The sequence below is a fragment of the Rissa tridactyla genome, chromosome 1 (genome assembly GCF_028500815.1).
Source record: "Rissa tridactyla isolate bRisTri1 chromosome 1, bRisTri1.patW.cur.20221130, whole genome shotgun sequence".
NCBI lineage: Eukaryota > Metazoa > Chordata > Aves > Charadriiformes > Laridae > Rissa > Rissa tridactyla.
The window spans coordinates 151,333,552-151,353,095 of NC_071466.1; the positions used below are offsets into that span (position 1 = coordinate 151,333,552).

The following is a 19,544-nucleotide window of genomic DNA, read 5'->3' on the forward strand; positions in this document are numbered from 1 at the left end:
GAGGTCACATCTCAACACTCACATTTCACTACTCTCAACAGCGAGAAAGTTGGTACATTTCTGAACATTAATGCATCATCTCTCAGAGTCCTCAGAGATAAGGATCTTAGATTACTTCTCATGATTTACTACATACCCTCTTCTGGCACCATGGGGACATCATTTTGGCTCACTATGCTTCAGCTTTCCCATCTGCAAAGTGGGATACTACCTTGCCTCACTGGGTACTGTCAAAGAAACCATGGAGCATCATGATGAAAAAAGGGCATTCCAGCATGTCTGAGGTCTGATGGACCTTGTGTACTGGAGAAGAGCTCTTCCTTTCACAAGCATCCTTAATTCCTATCATGACTATAGCATTTCAACGTCCAATTGAAGGCTTTTCTCTTAATCACACAGATAATCTCCTAGAAATAACACCAGGATTTTTAATTCTGTAGTTTGCTGATCACAATTACAACCAGCAGTTTCAGTACAGGCCAAGGAATAAAAAGTCTATTTATCTCTACAAATACAACTTTGTGCCTATGTCTTCTGGTCCTACAGAACTAGGTGAAGACATATTGGTAAAGACATAGGAGATACGCATACTTTACTTGTTTAGAGATTTTTTTTTCCCCAGGGATAATAGTCTGGCCCATTTTGCAAGTATCTTATTCATTACACAGGCATCATAGTTCAAAGATAATGTTAAAGGCACATTATCTATTAACAAAATGGTTCAGCATCACCAAGCACATATTGGAGGTCTTTCAGTCACTTAATGGGAGGGGTAGACACAATTCACTAAATTCTGCTGACTTTACAATTCACGCACCCACACCCTCACACTTTCTGCCAAACGTCTTTCAAAAATAACTGAAAGTTACAGGAAAAATTTAATCCATCATAGAAGGGCAGCTGTCACTGGAAAGCAGCAAGCTGAAGAAAAAATGAAGTCTGTTTTGTTCAGTGCACAATACTGGAGAGCTGCAGCTTAATGGAAAGTAAGTTAGCTGGGACACCAAGGCTAGTCTTCTATTTCTTGAATGAATTGCTAATTGATTTCTAATGACTATAGAATGTTACGATAGCCTTTCTAAAACACAAGTCAAGTGCTTCAAGTATTCTATAATTAAGTGTCTAACTTTCCACAGAGTAACATTAATCAAGACGGCCAGAGTACTCAATAAAATTATTGGGCAGTAAATTTGGAAATTTTGTGTAGAAATGCTATTTTATGCAGCCTACAACCAATCTGTGGAATTCACTGCCTCAGGAAATTATCTGGCCAAATGTAATGGTTACGGCCAGCAGCAAGACCTCTAGCTGAAACCAAGACTTTCTTGTAATGATATAGGGAAATAAAATTGGAGAATACTGGGAGAAGGAGACAGCAGAAAGAACAGGCAACACTTAATTGTTGCTGAATATAGCTTCCTGCTTGAAGCCTTTATTTTGAAAACCATCTTTTTCAGGAAAAGTACTTAAGCACTTTCATAACTTTATGGATGTATAGAAGTGATTTTCTCATCTTAGATCAAAGACAAAATGCTACCCTCCTGACAGACATGGCTCAGGTGATACATAAAGGGCCATGCATATACTAATGTACGAGTTGGATTTTTATCATTGATCAATTACTAAGTAAAAAGTTTTGGATTAAAACATAGATTTTCCTTTTCTACTCCCTCTTTCCTTCTCTTCTCATGAATATTTGAGTGAATGCATTTAATTCACACACATACTCATGAAACTACAACTTTAAACTCTGCTTAGGTAACGCTAGAAACTTTTTTTATAAGATGACGCTCTGTTTTTGCACTGTAAGGGAAAAATGTTTTCCCTAAAATTTTTAGTCAGAACTCAGATACTAAACCAATTAAAATAAACAGAACTTCACCCTTTACAGCAATGGCTGTGTTGACAATATTAAAGAAAAAACCCCAACTACATTATAGACAATCAGTAAATCCTACATCTCACCAAGGGCTATGTAGCCTAGAAAGGAAAGAACTTCTACTCTTCTATTATTTCTTCGGCTTCCATTATATCTTCATGATACTTTCATGATAGTTAAAGCTTTGCTTTGTTTCTGAAACTTCACAGGCTGACTAAAATGCCTTGCATTCCTACAGTCAAGGAACAAAAAAGGTCTCATAAAACCAATGTAACCCTTCAGAAGTAACTGAGGCAGGGTAAATTTCCCAGAAAGTGTCTGGATAAATTTGTCCAGTCAAGATGCAAAACTTGGAAAGATTAATTTTGCTACCTTTCCTCATGCTAGATATATTACATCAGCAGAAATAGCTGAGGAACAAAATATTCATCACAAATGAAAAAAAGGGTACTGCTGTCAGTTCCTAAGAACATCCAACTAACAACTGTAACTGGTGATAGCACGATTTTTAAGGCTGCTCTGCAAACAAAAAAGAAACAATTTATTCAGTGAATCATTCTCTTCCGGTTAACTTCTCAACTGCAGAGCTGATTCGGGCTTAGGACCACCTTGGCTCTGCAGTACCTGCAGTCTTTGCCTTGAAAGCTCTTGCTTGTAGCCAGAGCAGGCAGAGGACTTGTGATGTGAAGGTCTGACTCCTTTCTTTCAACTTCTTCTCCGTAGTGATCTAAGACATCTGACAACTGCCTCTTTAGTGGTCATGCTCTTAAACAACACTTAGGTAATTGGACTGTGACTATTGAGACAGTGACTCAAATAAACCAATCCCTAAATCTGTGAAAATTTAGCATTGTTGGTTAGCTTTGGAAACAGATCCTGCACGCTGTATTTTTCTCTGATCTCTAACCAGTACACTGCTTATGTTATACTGTTTTTTTCATGTAATACTTGTGATAAATATATTAACTATGCATTTTGCAACTTACTGTAACCCCACTGCTATTAATATTGTTTTTAGCAAGGAAATTATTAATTGTTATTCACAAGTTCTAATTTTTTCACAGAACTATAAATTCTTAAAAGAAGCCCCAGAAAGATTTCAGTGTGGGGGCACAGAACTAAAGGTACAGTAAAAAGGGACACAGTACGAAAATTGACTTTCTATGTATATTAGGCTCCATAAGCAGTTTTTCCAACCTGTGGGGCAAACTATGGGATTGCTTCTATAGCACTGAAATCCTACACGTCCTGAATCTCCCGATTTGTTTGGAACCTGAATGGTGTGAGGCTGCTGCATGTCATGTCAATAAAGACATGAAAAAAAGAACATTTTTACTTAAGAAATCCCCGTCTGGTCTCCACATACACCTTAAGTAAGTCTATACACAGCGTGTATCCATCTGACTTCACCATTCACAGAAGGAGCAAGAAAAGGATCATATTTCCTATCACCCATCATATAGGCTTAAAGCTGAATTTAGACTTATTGCATTATTATCTTAAGGATGAAGATTCCACCTTGCAGATCCTTCAACATTTAAAATCTAATTAGTTGTCTTTGCTCGGTTGGGTTTTAATCCAGTATTCACGTATGTGCATATTTTAAGGCATATGACTAATTCCGTTGAAGTCAATGGTCAATATTAGTGTTACCAGCAGAAATGAACTGATATGCGTAAGTGCTTTGCTTGAATGGGATGGGCCACAGAACTGGAAGAAATATATGATAAGGAACTAATTTTTCTGAAATTCCCTGGGGAAAATTAGAAGTTAAATGTACATAGTGACTAAGAAACGACAAAATGGTTTAAGCATCTCAGTCTAGACGTTCTAGTGCATCATGAGATGTACTATCATTTATCTTGTCAACCTGAAATACTCTTTCAGCCTTCCTGAGTCTCTAAGACAGGTGATAAGGAGTGGGAATTTAAGGTCTCAGAGCTGACTCAAGGCAAAAGGACAGACATGGGGGTAAAAAACTACAAAACTCCAAACCTTCTAATAAGCAAAAACGTAAAAAATAAAATAAACTAGACTTGCCTTTATAGACTTAGGAACAATGGAATAAAATTGCTTCTGAATGGCTTAAAATCTAAGCAAATGACTCCAGATGCCTTTGCTCTTATTCTGGGTAGAATTTCTTTCTAAGTATGAACATCCTTATAGTCTTAAAGGGACTCTAAGCCACAGTTGCTCCTTATGACTGTTCTGAAATAATCCAAATTTTTAGCTGGCACTATCAGATGCATGTAAAGGAGAGACTGGAGAGTTCAACCTAACTTCAGTCTGAACTGATGACACTCTAAGGAAGGAGCAGCACTTGATCAGTTCCTCCTGTTAAAAATAATTTGTTTTGACGATCACATTTCTTTTATTTTGAATTACTGAAGGAGAAGGCAAATTTTAAGCTCAGCTAATCTCTCCAAACACTTCTTTTTAAGGCTCTTTTTACTGTGTTATCTCAATTATGGAATTTTACAAATTCCATAAGTGCATTCTGTATGTACATATAGGCATCTGTTCTATATGTAGATAGACATCTATTCTATACGTCCATATATATATATACACATCTATAACCTTTTTTCAGAGTGTCTTCAGAAAGAGAAAGGCAAGACAGAGCTGGATGAAGACTGGGTGAAGTGCGCAGGGATCATGAACCAGGGCAGAGAATGCTCCAGGATAGGTTATTCTGCTATACAGTCTCACTGTAGGATAAAAGCAAATAATGTAGGCAAGATTCATCATATGTGGGCAGTGGGAAGAATAATAAGATTCCTATGTATACCTTGGTTCCCCAATTGTTCTGTATGCTGTGTAGTGATGGAAAGAGCAAATTAAAATTCCACCCTGAGCTAGAAATATTGGCAATTTATACAGAACTCTCTGCAGGAGCTAAATGGAGCCATTAACTGAAAAAGGACTGCTTTGATGAGGACAACAGAAACATCAAGGGAAGAGATTAATTTGCAACAGAGAACCTTTAAGAAAGAATCAAAGAAACTGCAGCAATGGAAGATGAGTCCAGAAGTGAGAAGGGGAAGGGGGCAGACAAATCTGCGAAGATGGAGTCTGCAGAGGTTGCTTCTTCACCCCCGCTGACAAAGACTATGTTGAATCTGCAGTAGATGTCCTCACCCAAGTAGACCTGCTCTCATCCAGGTGAATTGCAATTCCGGTTTGATTTTACAAAAACCCGATATAGCTATAGTTCATTGCGATGCTGCTGATCTCCCTGACAAAAGGGTGAAGCCTCCAGAACTGACCAAGCTTCCCACACAGCACTGTAGAGAATACAAGTGAAAGCAGTGCTGGGCTCAACCTGAGTCATGAGAGCACACGCTCCTGCAAAAGACACACCTTGACTGGCTTGAACTTCTTGGGGAGACTGTGTAAAGGCAGGAGTCCTGCAGAAGAGCCCTAACGAGGCTGCTGCAACCTGTGCAAGAATGAGTGGAGATCTAGAAGCGCTGCCTTATAACCACATCAAGTGCTTGATGGCAAAGTGAAAACATGTAAAATAACTCCTTGAGCTTCTCTGAAATTATACAATCACAGTGGAACGCCATTTTGCTGTTATATGAACTCCTTTCAATGAAGAACACATAAAAGATGCGAAGCAAGCTGTAGCTGCTTTTTTGTTGCATACAGTATGCAAGAAGTGCATTGCTACCAGTAGAATTTGCCAAGCTTATTTCCTTATAACAGCACCAAGTCATATTTTTATCACTCATTAAATACTGTCCCCACCTTTTGGAGGATATGCACACTTTCTCAGCTGCGAAAGACTGTATGAAGTCTGAGAAACATATAAAACCGCCAACTTTCAACCACCCAGCCCCAGATTACTGATACTGTATGCTGACACTGAATCCTTCCACTGTGTTTTTTAGCCCTCCGTATATAATCACTGGAGTCCACAACACTATTTCATCCTCTGGTAAAGTTCTAGATTCATATTTCAGCTATTTTCAGTTTGGGTGCGCATTGCTTTTTGCAGTCAGCTGTTCTTTAACAGACTCAGTTATTATGGAAAATATAAGGCCTCAGTCTGAGAGCAGGAAGAGAATTAAAATTTGCATTCAAATATCAGCAGGTCAAAATGTCTGTGGCACACAATCATTGAGCTGAACTGTTTTTCCGCTGCACGCTATTGCTGTTGAAAATGCGTACTGATCCCATGCTTCTATGGCATGGTACTTTGTGCTTGCTGGAGAGGTAGGGGGGCAATATTGACTTGGGTGTGTTTACTACTGTCTTAATTAAATCTGTAATTTTAAATGGCCTTCACACAAGTTTACTGTACAAACTCAACTGATGGCCAAAGGTCACTGGCATTTGACTTCACACTTTTCATTTCAAAATAGAGGAACAGTAAGTTAGGCTCTCCCTTGACTTGAAGAAAACATCAGTGTTACTGGGTTTTCTTCTCACAAAGTTGCAACATTTATTAGCACTAGTAACGATCCAAAGGGACATGGATTACCATGGCAAATCAACTATCTGAAAAGTGGATTTTGCTGACAAAACCTCAGCATACTAAATTTTGTTATTGCAAGAACCACTGGGAAATTCCTGTAATCAACTATACCAGGAGAGGGAAAACAAAAATAATCAGCAATCTACCACTTACACCTCTTCCCATCCCACCTGTACTCTTTGTGCTTTCTTGTGGGACTTTTCTGTTTTTCTGTGAAAACTGGAAGGGGCTACGAACCTCTGGAGCGTGCTTGGCAAGACAGGGATTCTGAACTCCCACTGAAAACATTAGTTACACGGCGAGAATCCCTTACATCAAAGACAAATTCTGAGCTCCAGTAACCCTCCTGCTTTGCCACCTCACTCTCTTTCTCCAGGTTTAATGTGTAAAAGAGGAAAAAAATAATTAAATCTATTTCAATTCAGTTTAGCATAGAATAATTGTCCGTGTAATTTTGGATCAATCAGACCATGTCTTTCACTGAGACTTAAGGAAGAATTATCGGTATCATAATTGATTGCTCATGGTTACTTCTGTCCATAGTTAGCCTGGAAAGAATAATTATACATTTGCTTTTTTTTTTTTTTAATTGATTTTGGAAAAGTAGTACTTAAAAGTGATGTGAGTGTGGTCACCAGTAGTCCAGATGCCCTGACGTTGCAGAAACAAAACAAACTAGAGGAGAAACAGTTTCAGAAGTGTAGGCCCAGGAAGGACTTTTTGCTATCATTTATTTAGGCTGCCAAAGTTAGTGTTCTGGCCAGTTTGTTTCAGTTCTTCCCTCCAGTTTGAACTACATAAATTTCTTCCCATAAAGCCTATAGCACTGCATGGAAAACACAGGTGGATTCATGGCATTCTGTACTATAAAAACTGCCTTTGCAGTTCTGCGTTCCTGCACTTGCATGATCAATTCAAATAATTTTTGCCAAAGTGTTAATTCTAGACTAACTGCACAAGACAAAGAACTGAATCTACACCAGTGGAAGATCAGAACTCATCCTTCAGCATACAGAGCATACTGAGGACCTTGAGGGCAACACTGGAGAGAGATGAATGAAACATATTTAAAACGGGTGCAGCTATGAGCTGAATCTAGTATTTCTAGAACAAAACAGAGGTTGAATGAAACGACCCACTGATTTCAGAGTATCCCCTCATTCTGAGTCACTGCTGTAGCACTGATAGCAGCCTAAAAATAATTCTTTGGAACCTAACTTCCAGAAACACCTATGCAACTTCCAATACAGAAATGCAAAAAGACAACTAACTGCAATCAAAATCCCTGTGTAGGAATCTCAGCCATGTATTTGCATAGGTGTATTTTGGACGTAATTTAGGGGGTGCCTGTGTTACCCAGAAGTGAAATATTGAAATTTATTTACTGACAAGTGATAAAGCAACTCATATTCTAGAGTATGCTGGAGCCGGTGCACTTTAAGGATGTAAATAATTCCCTCTAAACTAGTCCCCTAAAAGGTTTTGTTATGGGTTTTTTTTCGGGGGGTGGGAGAGGAGGTTGGGTTTTTTTTACATGGTGGCTCAGGTCGCTCTCTGTCTGAGGTTGACTGTGTCATACAGACCAGCTGGGAAAGAACAGGCCATACACTGACCCAGGCAGAGCTCTTAAAAGACGCAAGGCCCAGGCTGAGCAGGTCTTCAGGACTTTCCACAAACATAACCTGGAGTCTAGTATGCCAAGCCCTTGCTTTTAATCCATTCTGCTTGTTGATATAGATGGCTGACAGACCATTTTCCCTACCTCTTCCCTACTTGTAACAGCTAACATAAACAGTGACATTATTTTTGCCTTCTTATCACAGTACACTTCTTGGTCCCTGAACAATACATCTACTTAGAGGAGATTTTTGTCATTGACCCATCTGCAGTGTTCTGCCAAAGTCAGATCCCTATACAGGTAACAGCACCCATTAAGGCTCTCTACTCTCTCATGTGACCCATTACACAAGTAGGTTAGCTTGTTGGGTGAATTTGCAATTTGCTAAAATGCCGTGTAGTGACCTCCAAAAATGATTTTGACTTGTGTGACTTAATCAGGATTTGAATTCAGGCCTCTGGAGGCAAAAGTCATGGAGCTTTCCATGAGCGGCCTTGTCCCTAGGTAAGTGTGTATAGCTTTTTTCCCTTTAAAAGGAAAAGGTTGATCTTTCAAAAAGTATCCAAAAGCCCAAAGGCTATTTAGCCACAGGGCTGATAGTTCTTTTATTACAGCTACTGGAGCAGTTCCATCTCTTACTGCTGCTCAGCTATTTAAAAACCTTTCATCTTTTAAAGGCTTTGGAAATTCACTCCAAAAGAATAAAGTGCTGATTTCAAGCATGAAAACACCCCCTAGGACGGTGGGTTTCCAAATCTAAAGGTTTCATTTCATCTTAGAATTATGGGCTTTCCCTTCCTGTCTCTGTTTATTTTGTATTTACGTTTGCACGGCTGATAATACCCAGAAAGGATTTTCTGCCTGTTTTACTGTATTGCTGTTTTATAACTGCTTTATTTATCTCAGTGCAGACTGATAGCAAATTCTACGAGTATGCTGCTTGCTGCTTGCACAGGAATACACAAGCACATACTGTTCATAGATTTACATAGTCAATTAAGTCCTTAAAAAGAAAGATAATGAAACACAGCACTGTAAGCTGTAGATAATCACTGCCTCCTTTACTAAGTGGAGGCATGACTGTCGATTCTTTTTTCGTACTGATCCCAGTTTCCTTTGTAGACAATTCCCAATCTGTGGTATTCCTAGAAATCCATTCTACATTTTAGACGATGAATTCAGCTTTCAGTTGTGAAATAACACCCAAAAGTCTCAAATACAATGTATAATATCTAGAACTCATAACACACAGCTAATAAACCTTCACCTTACAGGCACACTAGCCCCTGAAGACAGCATTAGAGGTTCCCTGGAGAAACTACTATCAAAGAGCCTGAATGACGTGCAACTGCATTATTGGCAGACAAGAATGCCCCTTCTCTTTTTCTTGTGAGTCTTATCAGCAACAGCAAGTAGGCAAGATCAGCACAATGTCCAGAACTGATTTCTTTTAGATACACTCCAAAAATCCACAGGGTGGATGTTCTGTGGGAAATGTTCCTCTGATTGAGTCCTAAAACCTTTGTTTTCTACTTCTGGTCACTTTGGATCTATAGGAAGATGTGCCCGATATTGTTTTTAGGCCTCCAATTTGAGTGCAGTTCAGAGGACTGGGGTTAGAAGGAGACAGTTCTATAGGAGGCCATGAGCGCGGCTAAACTATTTGTTTATGAAGGTATGACCACCCATCCTACTGAGCCCTCAAGTCCTGCTCAGGCAGAAATCCCACTGAAATCAATTAATAAAGCCAAAATTAGTGGACCAATTATCTTTGCAAGCAGGAAAGATTTATTACGCACAGTAAGATTGGTGAGGAACTAGCTGTATTGCTCTTTGTCTTGAAAACAAGATGTTGAAACAAATTAAACTCAAAATAAACATGAGTTTTATAAATAGTCAGTTCCAGAGCCACCACTTTTGGCCTGACCTTGGGCATACTCCCCGGTCTTTTTCTTTCCCAGCGTCTAGGTAATCAACTAAAATCTGTTATTTGTGAATCTGTGTAGTGGATATTGGTCCAAACTTAACAACTCTGAAGACGATTGTTTCAGAAGGCAACGATCATCAGTTCTTGAAAACTGCTAGTAGGGCCCAAGCAGTGCACCCACAGAGGCACTCAAAATCCTAAGTCATATGGAAACATCGGTAGCTTAGCTCTTAATTGTATAGCTCTGGGATAAAAGATTAAAGAAAAGAAAGGTCTCTGTGGTGACTAGACAGCAAAAATTAGGCAAAAGTCTAAGGAAGAACAAAAGAAGAAAGAATAGAGAAAGGGCAACAGAAGGACAGGGCTATTAAAGAGGTCCTTCCCACGCAGGAGCACTGGGCAGAGGGTTTCCATTAACACCTCCCCATAACCAACCCAAAGAATCTTATTTTTAATGGAGAGTTTCTTTCCACATAGAGGAAGAGGGCTCAGAGGTCCAGAGCTGAGGTCTGAAGGGCCCATGAAAACTTAATTTCACACAATAAGTGCCTATTTTGGACTGAACAAGTGTTCAGCAGCAAGTTTTTTGTGGCAGGTGGCAACCAGCAAGTCACTGCTGTTACTCACTCTCAAGGCAGCGGTACAGGCAACTGTGACAGTTGCATGTGCAGTTGTTCATGAGAAAAAGGAAAACAGATTTAGGTCAAATTTTATACAAATTAGGTGTGGACGGTGCTTTTTCAGTAGTGTCCTGTAGCCCTTCAGTACTCTGAACTATGGGCCCTCTCCCCTTACCCACCACTGTTACAGCAGATGGAGATGAAATAACCTCTGCAGTCACAGAGACGGGTTGCTCATACTTGCGTGCTTATTCTTTGTAAATTTTTCACATCCATGCAAAACCCTGCCAAAAAGATGATTAAAAAACCTCAACCCCACAACAATAAAAGCCCAACATTCTCTTGGAGGGGTGGGGGTGGATGGGGAATAAACACCATGGAAACATGTAGAGAGATATATTCTTAGAATCAGATCATTCTCTTGTGTGGAAAGCCTTACTAATTCAAGCTTAAGTGCTGCAAGAATAAAGGGTTAGAAGGAAAAACACAGCTGGCGAAAATTGGGGGTTGCAGCTCTGCGTTTAATGTCTTCCACTTTGTGGCAATATCTCAGTATTCCTCACAACATCTTCTTCATTGGCTGCAACAGGCTGCGGGGGGGATGAGAAAAGCTCACAAGAGATGACAATGCTGTCAGCAAAGTAAATTGTATCTGTTATCCAGTTTGTTCCATTTTGATTTCATGATGGGAATTGTAAGGGTGACTGTGAGCTCCAGTTTCAAGCTCATTTAGTGACTCTTGGAAGTATGAACTCACAGATTCAGAGATGGAAGGATCTTCTAGGTCAGTCTCTTCAACCCACTGCATCTATATATGCTAGCCTGTGCGGTACTTGGGGGTGTGATGCTTCTGAATGTTTCCATTGACTCAATCTCACTACACTGTGGCTCTCACTACATTGTAGTGGCTCTACTGCACTATTTTAGACTACCAAAACGTTTTCTTGCCTAGGGGCTGGGCAAGCCTACCAAGGATTGTTCAGTTAAATTTGAGGGAGTCAACTTATTATGGGCCAGTTCAGGCATCTCTTCCAGGGACAGGTTAGTGCCCTGGATCTCGTCCAGACCTGGCTTTAGTCCAACTGTAATAATACCACACTCTTTAGTTCACAGTTAAAGCCTTGAGGTAAACTGTCCCTGGAGACACTACATGTTATTTTCAGAGACTTAAGCAAGTATTCCAACGCGTTGTCCAAATGACACAGAACAAAGCCAATACTCCAAAAACAATGGCAGTTGCTCATTATTACTAATTATCAAGCAGATCAAGTAGAATTACTTAATCCTAGAATTCAAGCTGTAATGGGCAAGGTGTACGCAGAACATCTCAGGGCCAGGTTCTCCACTACCCAGCAGTGTGAATAGCCTAATGCAACAACATACAGTTGCATTTTGCACTTGCTCTGCACTCTCTTTTAATTTATGTATATGATTGCTTAGATGCAGGGCAGTGGAGAGACCAGGCACGTAAAACTGAGGCTGCAGTGGGCAGTTTTGCATGCAGTGTCATAGGGCTCCAGCTGCAGGAAGCAGATTTCACACAAAGATGAAAGCCTTTCTAGAGATAGTGTACTGTCCGAATTGTGTTTAACTCAGAAGTGAAGCTTCCCCTGAAGGACAGTAACAAACTGATTAAAAATAATTAAAAAGAAGCTCCATTAGGGAAGGTTGAAAGAACCGAATCTGCTCAGATTAGAAAAAGATTAAGGGAAGACAACAAATGCCTACAAATACTTAAACAGGATGTTACAAGCTGCACAGGGATTAATTTTCCTCCTTAGTCAACAAGACAATAAGATATAACGGGCTGCGGCAGAGACTGATTACAAAATACCAAACGACTCAATCTGTAACATTTGGATTTGCATCTGCTGCTAGAAGTTCCCAAGACTGAGGGGTCTTCAGCAATAGGTCCTGGTGCCTGCACAAGGGAACGAGGTGCTAATGCTGGTTAATCATACATTAAGGATAGTTTTGGGAATAATAAGTTCAGTCTTTCTACAATGCATAGGAAAAATTATGATGTCACATATCATAAGAGGTGCCTGTCTACTCAAATGATTCTGTGAATGGACTGTGTGTGAGACAAAGCCAGCTGGCATTTATACTGGGACAAAGAAAACCTTGTAAGAGCGAGGCAGTATAGGAGATGCGCTCCTATAAACGTTCCCTTCAGCAAAGATCAATTCTTCAGCAAAGAGTCAACAAGGTCGTTTTGCACAGATTTTCATCCTGTCCAATATAGTTATTTTACATTAAAAAATTGGCTCCTTACAAGTAATTATCTTACCTGCCACTATAGCAGTACAAACTGTTTTCCCTAACATTTTTCTTTCACATTTCAAAAGAAGCCAATCTACTCACAAGTCTTATCTGCTGAGGGAGAGAGGAGATTGGAAAGTGTACTGATCTTATTGATGTCAAATACTTCTAGGGAATAAAAGTTTATTGCTTTCCTGTCTCTGATTATCTTTTTGTGAGGATGCGGATCACAGGCTGGGAAATAGCACTCCGTGAGAGAGGAGACAGGCTTCACTACAGAGGTGAAAAGCTGGCGGAGGCATGAGGGGAAGCATGAAGAAGGAAGCAGGAAACTGAAGGTAAAATTTGAAGAGCTACTAAGTGGATCGGGAGTCCAGGCCTTGTGGAAAGTCATACAGCTTTCTAACTTTTAAACATGCGGGTTTAACCTTGCAAAGTGTGGCACAAGACAGACATAGGTTTCATGAAATTACTAGTATATTTTTCAGGGCAACATGCTGGAATGTGCTAAGGTCCTGCCATTCCCAATGAGAGGAATACGGAGACCTAGGTACCTTTCGAAAGCTATTTTTCAGAAAACAGGAATTGAAAAGCACTCATAGAAAAGTTAAAACCAAGGGAATCGCTCCATTGTCTATACATTTCCAGCCTCAGCCCAGAGCTTTATCTGTTATTCTGCTGAGTTTTAGGTCAGGCTTTTATTTTCAGATTTAAGGAGGGAGCAAAGAAAACTCCCTACATGTACATGTATGTCCTTGGAAGACTATCACATCAGACACCAAGGCCCTGATTAGGCATCTGTAAGTCCTCATGTTGTACACATGACTGCATGTGGAGAATCTCAACAGCATGATCAAGATTTTACAAAATAGAAGGTGAGATCCTGACCTTTTGAAATTAACTGGAATTTTGCCTTTGACCCCAGCAGGACCCCAGATTCAAACCTTGGTATCTACCCTGAATTGCAGAGGAGCTAAGAACCTTATAGTCTTCTTGAACTTTGAATGCTCAGAACTTTTACTATTAACCCATTACACTATTAAGTTTAAGGAATGACCTCTGAAAATAATCACCTAAAATTTTCAGCCACAAAATTTTCTGATTTGGAGACAATATTTTCTTATATCATTCTTCTATCTGTACTTTCCTTTTCAGTGTAAAGCTGGTTTCATTGGACAACCAGCTCTCTATCTCAGGATGCACTTGGAGAGAGGGGATCTTTAAGTATGGATTTCTAATTTAATTAACTGTGCAGATTTATTTCCTAATAAATAAAATTTTAATTTCCATGACCTCACTGTGAATCCAGGAGATCTTTTGAAGTGTTATCTACTTGAGAAAAGAATAGCTTCCTATCTCTGCACTCTTGTGGAGATGCAGCCCCCAATGGGTCGTCTACAACAAGTCCACTCTTCTTCGGCTGAAAAGTGAAAGGCCAGGGAGTAGAGTTATAGATGAGTCAGACTTCGCTAAAGAAACAACGGCTCACATGGTGTTTAAAATACTATGTTTATATCCTACCCCTCTTACTAAAAATTCTTCCTTCACTCTCAGAAGTTGAAATGTCGCATCTTTTCTATTCTTTACTACCCAGAAGTACTCTTCCGTTTGCTCTTGCTAGCTTAGGCTGGAATGCCTTTTGCATGGACTATAAAGCTTACTGTATAAACCACAATAGATACGGTTTGAAACATCCACATATGCAACAACAGTGTGAATGTTTAGAGATGGTTTCTACACATAAATATTAAAGTCACAATGCTTCTCATAGGTGTGCCCTGTAGTAATTGCCCAATCAACACCTGCCCTCAGAGCACCACAGACCTCTCTGCAGAAGGAAATACCCATTGCACCTCAGATACCTTCCCTATCATGTGGCAAACACCGATCAGTGCTGATTTCTATCCATTTTGTCAATATAGCACAAAGAGGCAAAAAGTCATATGGGACAATAGCACTCTTAGGATTGTTTATGGCTGCTTAACTGAGTATGTCTGTCAGCTCAGGTGTTCAACTTTGTATTTCATGGTCTTTCAACATAGGTGATATGTTTTTTTCCTCAGAAACCAAATCTCCTCCTCCTCAATTACTGAAATTTTATCTGCAGTGCTAACTCTAGTTTTTGTAGTCTTGTCTAGGAATCACCAGAAACTGATGATAACTAATATTTCTTCTGTTTCCAAAGCAAGCATTCTATCAAAACCATAGTCTAAAAGTCTAACTATACAGATGCCGCTAAAAATAATGACCATGAATCTGTATTAATTTCAGGTTTCAGTTCACCATACTGTCTCTAAAGGAAAAAGAACAGCTCGTGAAATCAGTGAAAAAAGCTGGCTGAATACCAAGCAAAAGCCAACACTAAAATCCAGGTTGCTGTAGGGATGCCATAAAAAAAATCAGACCATCTGCAGCAGTCATGGTAAAAAATCATTTAGCAGTGACTACATGCTTTTGGCTCCTGTTATTAGATAACTGATAACTGAGTTCTGAATGATTCACATCCAGTCATTCAAATGACGCATGGACCCAAAAGTGTGGGGATTGGCAGGGTCTTTTATAACATGTGCCTTTGGAGAAAACGATGATAACTTGTGGATAGGTTTCACAATACTGAATGGTACACACTGCCAAAGCTATTTTCATGTTTATTTCTGATATCTTTTACTCTTTTCTGTTTCCCCTGAACTACCTATAAATCCTCTCAATCACACAAAATCTGGAAGAATGTGATAAAAAGACAGGTGTATTATACATAGACATATTTGACCAGTGGGGCAGTTTTGCGCAGTTCCTTTTCTGACTTAACTTCTGTTTTTCTTCATTATTTTATTAATTTATACCCTCTTTTCAAGTAAAGGCAATTTTTGTGCTCTGAGACCCAGACTCCCCTTGTGGTTTGATCTCTGCCCTATATCTCAGGCATTAGAAGGAAGCTAGAGTCACAATTCTACTCTAAATTTACGAGGATAAAGAGACAACTACTAGCTGTTCCACATAGAGAATATCTATTGCAGATAAGCTAAATCTTCAAAGGGAAATCTTGTAAACTCTAAACTCACTGGTGGGTAGAATGCAGCTTCATGCTCATGTTTAAGAGAGAAGCTGATGTTCATTAACAGTGCAAGCTGCTTCAGTCCAGATTATCCTTTTGTGTGCTTTGGGTCTTCTTGAGTTAAATTCCATCGTGCATTGTAGCACAAGTTTTATTTACACTGGAAATCCTACCATCTTGGAGAATCAGGTTTCGTAATATGCCAGTCTTTAAAGTCATAGTCCGGGTTAGCCTTCTACAGACAGGATTGAGCTGTGTGTGAATTAAATTCCTGGACCATGACATATTGCTGCAAAAATTGATGGCAAGAGCTGGTTTACAGGTGAAGGCTAAATCTGATTTAAACTCCTTGTATAATTGTATTGCCACTGAATTTCCCAACACATTAGGAATTACAAGGTAGAAACTAAAGTATTGAAACTTCCAGAATTAGGGTAAAGGACAAGATGAGACTGCATTTAGATTAAAGATAAGATGTTTTGGCTAAATGTGTAACCATGATTGATACCTGTATCAGTTCGGAGAATTTATTCTAGTACTATTATGATAAAAGTCATAATCGGGAGTAGTAGTGCTGGCATGAAAACAGATTTACGAGGCCTTTCTTATAAAACCTACAAGCTGATCAGTGTAGTGCCTTTGTAGCATTAATGCCATGGGTAGAGCACACAGTTGTCTGTCACAAATACTTCTACATCAATTATCTGGAGACGTACGAGATATTTCACTCCTGCAGAGAGGGTCTTTACATGACATTCTGCTCAACAAAGGTACATTGCAAATCTTCAAACCAATAAGCCACGTGCCAAATATCAATGGAAAGTCAACACTTACATTTGATTTAACCATGCCAGGTAACACTCTCCCCTGCTCCCCCGACCTTTACCCACTAATATTCTGAGTTAATTAAAGCTCCATGCAGGCAACCATGCATTCACTATATAGAACAAGCAAGAAAGCTAAAGCCCCAAAGTTTCAACATAGCTGGAGCACATGAGCAAGGGCTTTTAGCTTATCATTTTCGGATACGTACCCAGTACAGTACATCTGTCCAGCCCTCCATCGTGATGCACTGAAACACCGTCAGCATGGCAAAAGCAAAATTGTCAAAGTTCGTAATGCCGTGCTTAGGTCCCTCCCAGCCTGCCTTGCACTCGGTGCCATTCTGACACTGCCGCCCATGCGCAGACTGGGGGGCACAGGGAGACGGATCATCTTCTGCAGGTGTATCTTAAAGGAGAGGAGGGAGAAAACAGAGATGAAGAGAACTAATTGCTATTGAGCACTGATAAGTGAGTGAAGGATATCCGATTTTAACAAATACATTTTGCAGTGAATTTGACAGCTTTCTCTAGGAACACGCAAGAAACTGTATTAATTTTAATGGACAGAGGGATGTTTTGTTGCGCTTCACTTTCTTTTTGTAAAAATAATGGCCAAGCTGTCAAATTTTACAGTCAAAACTGAAACGTCTTTCAACATGAGAGGGAACATTAGATCAAGCCTATTACATTTCTTTAGGCTGCATGTTACGACTTGTGTTTTCAAACCCCAGTCACCCGGCATCTGGGTTAATCTTGGAAGGGAACTGCAGCACTGAGTGGCACTCTGTTGGAGGAGGCTGAACCCCTGCAGCAGACAGGCTTCAGTGCTCTGGAGATAGGTTGATATGGTGGTGGGCTACTGCTAAATTACAGCAGAGAGTCTCTGGAGCTCTGCTCTTTTGGAGGTTAGAAGCTGTGTGGCATTTTATCAATAGCCCAGTGGCACTCAGAGGCTCTATGAGGCTCTACTGTTTGATTATCCACCTCTTATTCTGTACAGGTGTTTCCAAAGATCTGAGAACCCATACAACAAGCCTGCCTAGATGCTTTGGCGTATGGCAAAATGCTACAGAAAACACTTTTATAGGCACAAAAATTCCTGCAATAGGATTTTTTAATATAGGGATTTCAGAGCCTATTTATAACAGGTGCAGGTATGCATGTTTGGGGAACAGGTAATTGTTTGTTTCTTATCTAGTATATAAAAAAGAAATAAATTTCCAGAAGTTCTGGCCACATTCTTATCATTAAAGCTTGCCAGAAATAGCAATATTAGAATTAGATGCTGTAATGTATAATAGTTGCAGACACTATGGAGAAAAATATATACACTTTAAAGATTTAAAGCACACTGATAATTCATTATAGTTCTAACATAATTTACATAAAATTAAAACTGTTATAAAGGCAGAAAATATAAAAATTCTGAAACAATTTCCTGCTTTACAGTATTTTCTTGGTTACGAGCTGAACTGGGTCCTAGACATTGGCACCCACCATCATGTGGGGAATCACTGCTGTTCAAGTTAAATAAATCAAATGAAAAAGAGCAGATGGTTAGATGAGTGAGTGACAATACAATTTATTTATTTTGAAATTTGAATGTTTCTTTCTGTAAATAATTTGAAAGTTTTTTTCCTGATGGATTTGGTGCAAAAAGTTTCTTCCCATTAATATGATTTTTCTTTCGTATTAGCTGCACTTCTAAACACAGTTACAGCCTGTGATTTAAAAGAAAAAAAAGGGGGGGGGGGCTCTGGGCCTCAATTAGATATTCCTTTACAGTGATACCACCTTAAAATGAAGATGTATTTGTGTACAAGATTAATATTAAAATATAAGAGTTGTTCCTTTCCGTGATGCCATCTCATTTGCAGCTCAGTCTGCTAGTGGTGAAATCATCACTACTTTAGCGTTGCTTTAGCCTCTGGAAGATTTGTTAAAGAACTCAGGCTGCTTTGTAGTGCCAAAGGTCCACATTAAAAAGTCCAGTACTGTGTTCATCAGGAATTGTTGGTTTTCTTGTAGCTTTTACAAACAGGACAACAACTCTGTGCCCAAGATGAGCAAGTCTCACCGTCAGAGACAGTCTCTCTACATCAAAAGTGATTCATATTCAAGAAGCAGAACAGAGGAACCACCACTGTGAAACGCCAACTAGGGACACAGCAGGGAGCAACAGGCTCCTGTCTCCCGTGCCAGCACAAATGCTCCATTGTATAAGGGGAAAGCCTCCCTCAGAAAATCTTTGTATGTATGATATAGTGTTCCCCTTACCTATCAGTCCCCCTTGCACATGGTAGCAGGTCTTATGCATCTTCCCCATGAATAACTCCAGTCCAATGATGGCATAGATAATAATGACAAACAGCACCAGCAGGGCAATATGCAACAAAGGGACCATGGCCTTGATAATTGAATTTAAAACCACCTGGAGACCTGCAGAGAGAACAGAAGGAAGCACTTATCAGCAAGAGAACAAAATTTAGAGAGGCTATAAATTGCATAATAATATGTCATATTTATTTCATTCTCCCTCACCTGAACTTATTATCTTGATGATGTAAAGATGTACAGTACATTTACAGATCACCTCCCTTCAGAAGACCCCCAACATTTCACAGATTTACCATTGCAGCTTGGATCACAGACTAAAGTAAAACAGGTATTACTTTACCTGTCACTGAAATACCACCACCCTGGGGAAGGAACACGTTATCTGTTTCGCTTGTTCTTGAAAACCAGACCTAAGCTGATTCCCAGAGAGCATTCAGGAGAGTTAATAGCATGGGAAAAACAAAGAACAACCAGAACCGAGCCAGGACAAGAGGAACAGTGAAATATGCAAGAGAGCAAATGCTGGGGTACCACAGAGCCGC

At 39.6% G+C, this 19,544-nt stretch overlaps 1 protein-coding gene across 25 annotated transcripts in view; it reads right to left on the bottom strand.

The window, feature by feature from the left end:
- The window catches only part of CACNA1C (calcium voltage-gated channel subunit alpha1 C), a 489,873-nt gene that overhangs the window by 156,850 nt on the left and 313,479 nt on the right, over positions 1-19,544 (bottom strand). For 24 of the 25 annotated variants that reach the window (XM_054201788.1, XM_054201724.1, XM_054201725.1 and 21 more), the window contains exons 6-7: positions 18,943-19,104; positions 16,875-17,071 (exon numbers count right to left, since the gene is read on the bottom strand). In XM_054201788.1, coding sequence (XP_054057763.1) covers positions 16,875-17,071; positions 18,943-19,104 — 359 coding nt within the window. Of the gene's footprint in view, positions 1-16,874; positions 17,072-18,942; positions 19,105-19,544 lie in introns of those variants that run through there. The other variant, XM_054201798.1, reaches the window with a different exon arrangement.